General features: G+C 35.7%; 1 protein-coding gene across 1 annotated transcript in view; it reads right to left on the bottom strand.

Annotated features, from left to right (window-relative positions):
* Positions 1 to 13,111, bottom strand: part of wls (Wnt ligand secretion mediator) — an 81,958-nt gene that overhangs the window by 53,091 nt on the left and 15,756 nt on the right. Inside the window, exon 3 of the mRNA XM_089100594.1 lies at positions 9,790 to 9,968. Coding sequence (XP_088956720.1) covers positions 9,790 to 9,968 — 179 coding nt within the window. The remainder of the gene's footprint in view (positions 1 to 9,789; positions 9,969 to 13,111) is intronic.

Raw genomic sequence — 13,111 nt, 5'->3', positions numbered from 1 at the left:
GAAGTGAAAAGTAAGATTTCTTTTATTTTATACCTTTGACTTTTTTGATTGGCCTAGGTAGGGTTTGAAGCCTAGAGCGGCTGGTATTAGATTAACTTGGTATAGGAAACAAAAAAAAAATTTTTAAACACGAAAAACGGGTTTTAATTTTCTAACAAGCAGTGAACTACAAAACAATTAATTATGCACAAAAGCTCCGAATATTTCGGCCCCACATCCGGGAGCCTTTCTCAACGGAAAAAAAAAAATAAATAAATAAATAAAAAAAAAAACAACATAAATTACATTACAATAAAACATACGAAACACATAAAGAGAACAAAAAGCAAAAACGAAAGAAAAATATAAATAAATAAGGACAAAACTCAAATATTAATTAAACACTTCCATGCACTGAATGTCTTTCAACTGGCCTCCTCTCAGTATATAAATGGAAATATATTAAATAAACACTTCCATGTACTGAATGTCTATATTGATTCTACTCGCCTCCTCCCAGTATATAAATTGAAATCTATCAAAAATGAAGAATATATTTATACTTAGACCAAAACAATAAATGTCAACTAACCCCCCTGTCCATAACTGGGAGGAGGCGAGTAGAATCAATATAGACATTCAGTACATGGAAGTGTTTATTTAATATATTTCCATTTATATACTGAGAGGAGGCCAGTTGAAAGACATTCAGTGCATGGAATTTTTTAATTAATATGTGAGTTTTGTTCTTATTTATTTATATTTTTATTTCTTTTTTGATTTTTTTTATCTTTATTTGTTTAGTATGTTTTATTGTAATGTAATTTAAGTTGTTTTTTTTTTGCTTTATTTATTTATTTTTTTTACATTGAGAAAGGCTCCCGGATGTGGGGCCGAAATATTCGGAGCTTTTGTGCATAATTAATTGTTTTGTAGTTCACTGCTTGTTAGAAAATTAAAACCCGTTTTTCGTGTTTAAAAATTTTTTTTTTGTTGTTAATGGAAAAGCAGTGTGGTCTAAGAAATTATTTGGTATAGGAAGATAATCCTATACTAAGCAAGAGGTCTTGCCCCGAGGGAAAGAAAGAGAATTGGGGAGTTTAATACCTATGGTGCCTAAGGCCAAGTAGTGTGGCACTTTTATACAACGGGGAGAGTACACTTGTCAGAGCACTGATGGTTTTGCAAACCGCCAGAGACGGGAGACGTAAAAACCTAGTGGCGCGTGGAAGTTACGCTGACCCTTGAGGTACCACCAGGTTACTCTAATAGTATTAGAGATTTCCCCAAGAGTGACGGAGGCGTAAGACCCCCCCCCCGTCAACACTGGTGGCAGTGATTAAAGGAGCGATCCGTAACGCTGGTAGCAAAAGAACGAGCATTTTCAAAGATACGGGTGGATTCACCTATCCTATTGAGTAATCGGCCAAAGACGAGATTACGTTTGGAGTAAAAGTATCCATGGTGGATACGTGACTTGTGTTCCAGGATAGTTTCCCTGTTTGAGTTTTAGTCCAGCTAATCCACTAGTGGAATATTTGCGCGGTTATTCAGTCTACTTTCTCGTCCAACCCCTGTTATTTTGGTCTTTGGAGATATATTTCACTCGTGTAAAATTTTTTTGCAGTGAAAGAAGTTGTTATTTTCTAATGAAATTTAGATATTCCAGTTATTTGAGAGATCTTTGAATATCATTACGTGGCACTGATAATTCCCAACAGTAATTGCGTGCCATAATTTTTGCGTGTGGCAATTGTGAACTTGCCACGATTGACTAATTAATTAAGAAATAATAGAATCGGGAAGGAGTGAACTCGGTAATATGAGAGGACAAGAAATAGAAACAGAGATGGTAATACACAAAGAAAAATTATTATATGAAAATACAAGGAAAACAAAACCAACTCACCCCTCAGATGCCATGCAAAATGAAAGGGAGTTGCGGGTAAGAGAAAATACAGATACAGAACGAAGAGATAGAGAACAAGCAGACTCAGAAAACGAATTAAAAGGATATAATGACAAAAGGAATCAAAGTAGACCGAGTAGCAGCAGTAGTAGTAGCTCAATGTCCAACAGGGCGTCACGAAAAAGTAGCCATGTAGATATGACACAACATATAATAAATTTTATGGAGGCTGAAAGAAAAGCCAGAGAACGAAAAGAGGAGGAAGATAGAAAAGAAAGAAAGAAAAATAGAATAGCTAGAGAGAAGAAAGATAGAGATCCCCAAGATTTAAAAGAACCATAATAGGCCTAATAGAAGCCCGCAGGGGAATTCCCGAAAGTGAGATTTTATCACAACTAACTTCTAGGTTATCGGATGGCCATAATAAATTGTGTAAGAATCAATTTAGGAGGAATGAAAATTATCAGACATTAAATGCTAAGACGGAAAAACATGCTACTTCGTTGACTATGCAGGGAGGTGGACCGACCCATAAAATAAATTGGGAGGCTAAGCCACCTTGTCTAAAAAACAAAATGCTTGATACTCCAGTTCGAAATGCTGATAGCCCGAAAAAAGGATGCGGAAGTAAAGAGGCAAATCAATATTGAAAATAAGACGCGCGAAATTGATTTTTCGGGAAAATTTTCAGAAAACAGAAACTTCAAAACACATGCAGCGAATACAAGACGCCGACAAGTACACACAAAAGTGAAACACACATTGTGTCAGAAACAAATGAGAAGAAATTTATTGTACGCGCTTTTCCTCGTAAAGTTCGAGAAATTTTAGTACAATATGAAAAACCAAAATGTGGGAATCCAATTCCTATTTGATGACGATTTATCTATCTAATACAATGACAAAAGTAAAGGAAACTAAAAGAAAAAAAAATTAAACGGAAATACAAGACAGAAATCCAGTCAAAGATGATGGACACAGGAGCCCAGTTCAGATTTAATGAGGATTTATTTTGCGTGATTGACAAAGTTTGGAAAAGTGAAAAAGAAAAAAGTGCAAAAAAGAGACTGCAAAATTTGCGAATTCAGTCCGCAAAGACGGAAAATAAAAAATTAGAAAAATTACAAAATTACGAGAAGAAAAAAGAGCTTAGGGGAGGACAAAGAGGTCCAAGACCCAGTGGGAAAATTACAAAACTACAGTAAGACGAAAAGGCTTAGGCGGGAGGAGAAGGCCCATGATCTATTAAGAGAAATTACAGATAATCATAAAATAAAATTGAATGGACTACAACGGGCTGTGGATTGGGAGGTAATGAATTTCCGGTTGGATTGAAGAAAATTGGGAAGAAATCTGAGACTGGTCTTATCAACTCAAAGGAGGTTTTGATCTTTTATGAGGGGAGGAATCCCTCTAAGAAGATCCCCTGCGGGAAGAGGTGAAAGACTGCTATTTCCCTCAATGCATAACTGGTGGGCAAGTTGTGATCCCTTTACTGAGGCCTTGTCTTTCCAGTCTTCAATTTCACCTGCAGCTGGCATCGACGAGTATTATTCATTCGATTCACTGGCCTTTAAATTTTCGGGCGTACATGATTTCAAATTTTGCCAAGGGATAATTCGGATTTTAATTGAGATGTGGTGTTGTTTCCATAAATGGAGATTAAGAGGCTAGTTAAGCCAATTTTTCTTGATGACTGGCATCATCGAATGTGCCAGAACTTGATTCTACATTTCTCCTAAGTATAAATTTCGTGAGAGCGAGAAAGATTTTATTTTTTAATCATGCTAAGCACGATTAGGTTCCACAATTATTGTGGATTCTTCCCTTTCGGAATCCCAAGCCTGATGAAAAGGGCTGTACAGACAATAGCTTTGATTGGTTGGACCGAGATGCAGAATGGCAATGGAACTAAGCCAAGCGGATGGTATAGTCGTGAATCCATAAGCCGACCGGTAGCTGCAGTGGAGAGGTACAAAAGAAGCCAAGAAGAAGAAGATTAAACAGAAGAAGGAAATAATATGATTTTATGGGGCGCACGCGTCGATTGACTACAGTTGATTAATTGATTGATTTTATGGGATTCTTTTATGTGGCGCACAAGATTCCAGCCAATCTACTGGATTAGCAACCATTTATCTGAGGAGGGAGGTATTGGAACCTTTAGGCCTTGTTTTTTTAAGATAAAGGCCCTTTTTTTCTCTTTCTTGGGTTCTGTTAATTACCCCCTTTCCTTTGCGTGATAATATGTAATTTTCTCTTGATAATAGTAGCGGCATTTTTTCTTAGATTGCGTAGACAGTTAAATTCACGGATTGTAACTGCGTAATTACAAGGTGACTCACCCTGATTGAAAATGTACTTTTGGACAACAATTCTAATCGAAATTGACGGGGAGGGAAAAGGGGAGTAAGTTAATTCATTTGAGCTGGACATTGCACCCGGTGAGGGTTTGAAATGGCTGGAATCGAAACGCTGCACCCAGGTGACTTTGCTGGTCGAGGGGCAAGGAGAGTTTTGTTTTTTATTTCTTATATTGAGTTTGAGGAAAAAAGTAAGATTTCTTTTATTTTATACCCTTGACTTTTTAATTAGCCTAGGTAGTGTCTGAAGCCTAGAGAGAGCCTGAGACTAGATTAGCTTGGTATAGGAAGAGAATCCTATGCAAAGCCAGAGATCTTTCCCCGAGAGAAAGAAAGTGAATTCGGGAGTTTAATGCATATGGTGCCTAGGGCCAAATAGTGTCTCTCTTTTATACCACGGGGAGAGTACACTTGTCAGAACCCTGACGGTTTTGGAAACTGTCGGGGAAAGAGACGAGACACGTAGAAACCCGTGGCACGTGGAAGTTACGCTGACCCTTGAGGTACTACCAGGTTACTTTAATAGAATTAGAGATTTCTCCAATATCGGCAAAGGTGTGGAGTAGACCCCCCCCCCCTTCACCAACGTTTTGAAAAGACGAAGGATCAGGATCGTCCCATGTCGTATCAAACTCCACCCTTTATAGAAGGTGGCCTTCAGTAGAAAAAGAGAAGCACTTTTTACCAAGGGTTAGTGCGTTCATCTTCTTCAAACTTAGAAAGCAGTAAAACTTAATAACTTTCAAATTAACACATTAAAAATGGCCAAACGTCGATCAAATTCAAAGATTACAATAAGGAACGATAGCTTTTCACTATAGAATAAAGTCAAAAAAGCACTGCGACACCAGCTCTTGGGAAGGCCTATATTTACCATCGCACCCACGTTACCAAACTGAATTTTCAGCGTGAAAAATACAGCTTTCCTATGAAATTACGGAGAACGACGCTGCTGATAAGATAGGATCGAGCATATTTTAAAACAAATCCGACAAACAAACTGCTTAACTAAAGTTTACGTAAGCAAAAATAGAATCTAACGGCAATATAATGAATGTCCAAAATGCGGTTAAAAAATCAGCCACAAAGCACAGGGGAGGAATCGTAATATAATATCAGGACTAACATTTTTAGTTCAAAAGGACTTAAAGAGACAAAAAGTTTCATCGAGTGTCTGAGGAACCTAGGAATACGAACAAAAACCCAAATTTAAGGAAAGAAAATCAGCTTTGTCTGGATACTGATTTCAAATTAATTAAGCACTGGAGGTATATATTTAGAATACTGTAATATATAGAATACTATATAATACTGCAATATTAGAATACTATAAATTTTGCTGTATGAAAAGAATAAGATATAATTTTGAAATTATAAAACCAAATAGTCCACCAAACCTTCTTTGTTATCTTTTCAAATTGTTTAAAGAAATATTTACTTCCTAATGTTCGTTCTTTCTTAACCTATCTCCTTCTCTCCTTACTGACATTATGCTCTGTTTGTGTTTAGACCTTTTCCCTGCATTTTGCATGCCACGACCACTTGCATATTTAACTGAAATTATTTCTTTTATAATATTAATAAATGTCTTTGAAAAGTACCCTCCGCCACCTAAAGAAAAACTTCTCCACTGAAATAGTCAACATATTTTCTAAAAATTATTTTTTTTACTAAGTAATTAAAGACTAGAAGAGGTTGGTTAGTACGGAGACTGTGTCTTATGCAAAATTACACATAACAAACACAGGTTCATTTTTAACTGAAAGTAAGGAGTGACATTAAAATTTAAAACAGAAATGATTCCGTATATGAAATGGGTATCCCCCTCTTCAACACCTAGCTCTTTACGCTAAAGTTTTTGTTTATTGTTTTAAAAATTGAGTTGTGAGAAAGAGTCAAACTTTAGCGTTAAGAGCGAGGTAATGAGGAGGGAAAAGCCCCTTTCATATACGGAATAATTTCGGTTCGTTTTAAGTTTTAATGTCGCTCCTTACTTTCAGTTTAAAAAACTTGTTTTTTTATTTAATTTCTAAACGTTTTTCAACTAATGCAGGCTCGAATTTGGCTCACCGTACATGAAACATTAAAACCAAATTTGCATATTAATTTTGGCAGACTTATTTCGTATATGAAGGGACGCCCCCTCCTCAATGCCTTGCTCTGTAGGCTAAAGCTGTTAAAGTATTGTGTTAGCTGTTGTATTGAGGAGGGTACAACCCTTCATATATGGAATAACTTCTGTTCGTTTTGAGTTTTAATATTGCTTTTAATATTGTATTTAAATAATTTTATTGTTTTAAAAAATAGAATAGTGAGAAAGAGTCAAGCTTTAGCGTAAAGAGCGAGGCGTTGAGAAGGGGACAGCCCCTTTCATACAGAATAATTTCTGTTCGTTTTAAGTTTTAATGTCGCTCCTTACTTTCAGTTAAAAAAGACTTGTTATTTTATTTAATTTCTGAACATTTTTGAAGTAATGCAGCTTTGATTTTGACTCACCGTACATGAATAATTAAAACAAAATTTGCATATTAATTTTCTTTTTTTTGGCTAAATGGCTTTCTCGAAATTTTGTTCTGACGTAACTTACGAATTAACTTACGTAACGAATTTCTATATTCGTATGTTTTTATTGCGTATATTAGGGAGTTTGCCCCCTAGTCAATACCTGGCTCTTTACGCTAAATTTCGTATTTTGTTCGAATCACAAACCCCTGAATCACAAAGGCTGTTTAATTAGAATAGATAGCTCTTTTAAAAGTACTAAAAAAAAACTTTAGTGTAAAAAGCAGGGTATTGACATGGGGTCGAGTTCCCTCATATACCTAATAATTTCTGTTCGTTCTAAGTTTTAATCTTGCCCCTTACCTTCAGTTTTTATTTAATTTCTAATCGTTTTTTAAATAATGCTGGGAAATCCGGCGCCCCCTTCATAGAAAAGTCCCTTCCCTCAAGGAAACATCCTCTATGGAAAGATCCTCCCACGTAATAGGGGTACTAATAACTTTTATAACGTAAAAGGGGCACTATAACTTTTTATATCCGTTGGAACGGGGCCTCTCTCAATTTTCTAGGATCAATAGTTCGATAAGATCCCTTAAAAAAAAAAAAAAATAAACACGTATCTGCGATCATTTTTCTGGCAAAAAACCAATACAAAATTCCACATTTTTGCAGACAGGAGCTTGAAACTTCTACTATAGGATTCTCTGATACGCTAAACCAGATGGTGTGATTTTCATTAATGCCTTATGACTTTTAGGGGTTGTTTCCCCCTTTTTCCAAAATAAAGCAAATTTTCTCAGGCGCGCAACTTTTGATGGGTAAGACTAAACCTGATGAAACTTATATATTTTTAAAATTAACATAAAAATAGGTATCAAAATTTCGTTTTTTAGAGTTTCGATTACTATTGAGCCGAGTCGCTCCTTACTTACAGTTTGTTACCACGAACTGTTTAAGAAGTCCAAAAAGGGTACACCTAAGAGGGTCATTTTACATCTAAAGACATATTTATTAGATCTTTCAACTATACTGAACAAAATGGTTATCTCAAAATTTTGATCGGATAACTTAGGGGGAAAATGGGCGTGGGAGAGGGGCCAGTTTCCCTCCAATCTCTTTGGTAATTTAAAGAGGACACTAGAACTCTTAATTTCAGTTCGAATGAACCCTCTCCGGACCTCCTAGGATCACTATTTCAATACGATCACCCCTAGAAAAAACAAACAAGAAAAAAGAAATAAACACACACCCGTGATCTCTCTACTAGAAAAAATAGCAAAATTCCACATTTTTGTATATAGGAGCTTTAAAATTCTACAGTAGGGTTCTGTGATACGCTGAATATGAGGCGTATTTTTCATTAAGACTCCTTGAATTTTTGGAGGTGTTTTCCCCAATTTCAAACATCAGGCAAATTTTCTCAGGCTCTTAACTTTTTATGGGTAACATTAAACTTAACGGATGTTATATATTTGGAGTCAGCATAATAAGCTGATTCTTTGGATGTACCTACTAATATTAAAATTTCGTTTTTAGAGTTTCGGTTACTATTGAGCCGAGTCACTCCTTACTTACAGTTCGTTACCACGAACTGTTTAAGAAGTCCAAAAAGGGTACACCTAAGAGGGTCATTTTACATCTAAAGACATATTTATTAGATCTTTCAACTATACTGAACAAAATGGTTATCTCAAAATTTTGATCGGATAACTTAGGGGGAAAATGGGCGTGGGAGAGGGGCCAGTTTCCCTCCAATCTCTTTGGTAATTTAAAGAGGACACTAGAACTCTTAATTTCAGTTCGAATGAACCCTCTCCGGACCTCCTAGGATCACTATTTCAATACGATCACCCCTAGAAAAAACAAACAAGAAAAAAGAAATAAACACACACCCGTGATCTCTCTACTAGAAAAAATAGCAAAATTCCACATTTTTGTATATAGGAGCTTTAAAATTCTACAGTAGGGTTCTGTGATACGCTGAATATGAGGCGTATTTTTCATTAAGACTCCTTGAATTTTTGGAGGTGTTTTCCCCAATTTCAAACATCAGGCAAATTTTCTCAGGCTCTTAACTTTTTATGGGTAACATTAAACTTAACGGATGTTATATATTTGGAGTCAGCATAATAAGCTGATTCTTTGGATGTATCTACTAATATTAAAATTTCGTTTTTAGAGTTTCGGTTACTATTGAGCCGACTCACTCCTTGCTCATAGTTCGGTAACACGAAATGTTTGAAAAATGTGTTGATATTATATCTCCGCATAAATGGAGGGACCCTCCCTAAATATCAAAGAGAAAGAATAATGAAAAATATATGCCTGAAATCTACTGCCAGAAAATATTCTAAGAGGCAGGCCTTGAATATAGGATGGGGGCACCAATAGCTTACATTAACCCGTTCCAATTATTTGAAGAATATTATGTACTATAGTACTAAAATTTTCACTTTGGGATTCAATTAATGAGGAATTCCATCAACATTATAACAATGTATATTTACAAGGAAATAGGAAATGTTTTAATTTGTGAGCTGAAAGCACCATTGCAGTTACTATTATTACCTTCTTTTTTCCAGATTGATAGCTCCGACAGTGTGACGCGTGTGCGTCTATAGCCAAATTTGAAGGATAGGTTCTGTTTCGCAGTTCATTGTTAAATGAAGAACATTCTTCACTTTAGGACTTTCAAGAAGAAATGTGATTTTTTTCACAGAGCAAATAAAATGAAAAATAGCATTTCGTCAGAATAAAAAGCTAAAATATATAAAGTATATCTTAGAAAGCATACTCCGACATTAACGGTAATGCCTGAATAAATAGCGTTCATAAAATGATAAGTTCTGCTTCTTTTTAAAAATGGGTTATCCCTAAAAATTCCTCGTACTCTAAATTCAGCAGTGAATAACTATTTAATTTAGATGGCTCGTAATTCGCCCATTTATCCCTCAAAGTCCACAGAAAAAAAAAAAAATCATGTTTCTGTGTTTGCCCTATCTCGCAATTATATTCTAGCAAAGAACTACCAATTACCTGGAAACTAAAAACGATGTTATTAGCAGTCAGGGATCGCTGCAATACAACCGGGTCAGTAAAATCTTCAATACTCTGGCATGCTCCTTTTCCTCTCGAGAAAAACCAACCAGACTTGTTAAATGTTGGATCAACACACTTGACACCAAGCGCAACTTGTACATTGGATGGTGCAGGGGCTATAATAATATAAATGTAGAAAGTCCTTCAAACACACAACAAGAAAGGAATTCAATTTTGGTCACTGAAGTTTGGAAATTTGAAGTGTAAACTTTAAAGGCCTCATTCACTTGGATACTAAATTATCCATGGTAAATTTCTTTGCAACATGACAAATACAAACAAAAACCTGAAGAAATATGCACCAGCTGCCACCCTTTACTCTTTCATCAATTAGCTTTAATTAACCATATCCAACAAAATAATAAGCCCCAAGCTGATCTCGTATACTTGGGAGTAAAAGAACAAAATGATTGCCCCATCAAAACGTCAAAGCAAAAACAAAAAAAGAAACGAAGAAAAACAAAACACACGTTTTTTCGTTTTATCATGATTAGCCAGTGTGGTCTCAGAAATTATTTAAAAAACACACACAAAAAAGAAAATGCTGGGCAAGTGAGGCACAGAAGATTGCCTCAAGATCAGTAAGCAAATACAAATAAACGAAAAAAATACAACAATTTAATGTCCTACCAATAAAGGTCAATAAACAATTCGTAATATTCGCTTCCTTAAATAAAACTCAGAATTCTGAGATGACTCAACTGGGATTCTATCTATCATCCCTATATTTATTTGAAACTATCAATATTTGATGATTGATTGTAAACCTAGATTTTTAGACTTGACAGATGGAAGTTGCTCTAGAAAGCCATAAAACCAAAAGGTGGTCGCCAACTCTCTACAGACTTTCATAAAAGTGGCTACCAAAATTTACGTTCATAATGCAGATTATATAATGCCAGATTTATATATTTTTTATAGTTAGTGCTTTTCTTTTTTTTTATGTTTTACTCCGCTATTTACATTTTTGTTTAGTGGGTTATAAATAATACTATAATAATAATAATAATTTTAGTTCATACTTCTTTATTAGTTTTCAAGTTAAATACATTTCGAACTTAATATATTAGCTTCTGTTTCTGATGCATTTTTAAGTTTTGATGGTTGATTGAAGGTTATCAATTATTGTTTCTGCTTATTTTGACAGATCTATGGTGGTTTTATCCATGGCGTCAATTCAAGAAAGTTTTGGGAGGAAGATTTATTTTTCAATATCTCTGGAAAACAGGTGTGGAAAAATACCAAAAAAGGCATTTTTCAATAAAGATGCCTCCTCTAAAAAAAACTTTCAAAATCTAGGAGGGGCAAAAAATCTAGGGGTGGCAAAGCCCTTCCATCAATCGACGTCAATGGGTTTTATATGAGTCGAAAATTATTTAGATATTAGATCCTACGAGAATTTAAATAAGAAGCAATCAAAGAACAATAATATATTTTGAAATTTAAAATGGAAAATGACAGAAGCGGAAAAAAACACTCTCAGGTAACAATATGGCTTAAGGTATAGATTTTAATACTCATTTTAATGCCGCAATGACCGTGCAGTTGTACAGCAAGCGATTGTGCAGCAATCACTGCAGCTGTTAATTGTGAAACATTGCGTCGTTTGTGATGAGCCATTCGAAACAAGCGAACAACAAAGCTGACGGCTGGAATTGTTCTGATTCGTGATAATGCTCGTCCATACACTGCTGGTGCAACTCAATGGCTTCTTAAACAATTCCAATGGGAATTCATTTATCATCTGCAGTATATTCCTGACTTAGCACCCAGCAACTTTCATCTTTTTCCTGAACTGCAGACATGACTAGGAGGGAAGCACTTTCAAACCAATGAGGAGCTTCAAAACTATGTCAAGAATCATTTGAATTCGTTGGCAGCAACATTCTTTGAAGAGGGTATTGAAAAGCTTGTCCACAGATATGAAAAACGTTTCAATCTTTTCGGTAATTATGTCAAAAAGTAACTGTAAGTGTTCCGATCTTTTGGTAATAAAATTATTGTTTTATATGAACATTATTTGAAAAAAACTACGTTTTCTAAAGAGTTAAAGAGGCTGAGTTACAAGGTCGAACCTTAAAACGTACAGGGATTAGGAGGCACAGTTGGGGGCTGCCGCCCCCCAAACCCCCGCTTTCGCAGCCTTTAAATAAAAAAAAAATTTAAACTGAAAGTAAGGAGCGACATTAAATCTTAAAACGAACAGAAATTATTCCGTATATGAAAGAGGCTGTGCCCTCCTCAACGCCTCGCTCTTTACGCTAAAGTTTGACTTTCTCACAACTCTTTTTTTAAACAATAAAAACTTTAGCGTAAAGAGCGAGGCGTTGAGGAGGGCACAGCCTCTTTCATATACGGAATAATTTCTGTTCGTTTTAAGATTTAATGTCGCTCCTTACTTTCAGTTTAAATTTTTTTTTTATTTAAAGGCTGCGAAAGCGGAGGTTTGGGGGCGGCAGCCCCCAACTGTGCCTCCTAATCCCTGTACGTTTTAAGGTTCGACCTTGTAACTCAGCCTCTTTAACTCTTTAGAAAACGTAGTTTTTTTCAAATAATTTCTGCACGTTTTTGTACAGTTTATTACTTATTATTGCTTGACTAACTGTTAGCTGATCGTGTCAGGAGTTAAAGTTGGGGGGCTGCCGCCCCCAAACCCCCGCTCTTGAACATTCTTGTGTTAAGGCTTTTAATTCCTGAATACTCAAATCACGTCGTACAGGGTGCCTCCTAATCCCTGTACGTTTTAAGGTTCGAACTTGTGACTCAGCCTCTTTAACAGCCCCCAACTGTGCCTCCTAATCCCTGTACGTTTTAAGGGTCGACCTTGTAACTCAGCCTCTTTAACTCTTTAGAAAACGTAATTTTTTTCAAATAATTTAAAAAAGAAACTGAGTTTCTTTTCAAAGTATATAAAAAAGTTGCTCTGATGGTGAATCGAACCCGAGTTTTCCGCCTGAAAGTCTAAAGTCTCAGCCGCTGGACTATACAAACACAATAGTAATTGTTGTTTAGCAAATAGAAGGTATTTTCGACGCAAGCAAATTCCCAAAAATCTTGATATGTGGTTTTTGGAAAACAGGGAAGGAGTGATCAGATTGAGCTGAAATTTCGACGATAAGCTCCCAGGCCCCAGGAAAGCTTATCCTCTAAATTTCAGCCCGATCAGACAACGTTAAAGGGGGGTTGTGGAGGGAAAAATTAACATGGGCTAATATAGGAAAACGAGGTTTTTCGTAAATGTAAATTCGGGGGATAATTT

This window comes from Artemia sp. Qi Xiang Cuo, chromosome 14 (assembly GCF_049724085.1).
Source record: "Artemia sp. Qi Xiang Cuo chromosome 14, ASM4972408v1, whole genome shotgun sequence".
Lineage (NCBI taxonomy): Eukaryota > Metazoa > Arthropoda > Branchiopoda > Anostraca > Artemiidae > Artemia > Artemia sp. Qi Xiang Cuo.
The sequence above is the reverse complement of the archived record's forward strand: the minus strand, read 5'-3'. Positions and strand labels throughout refer to the sequence as shown.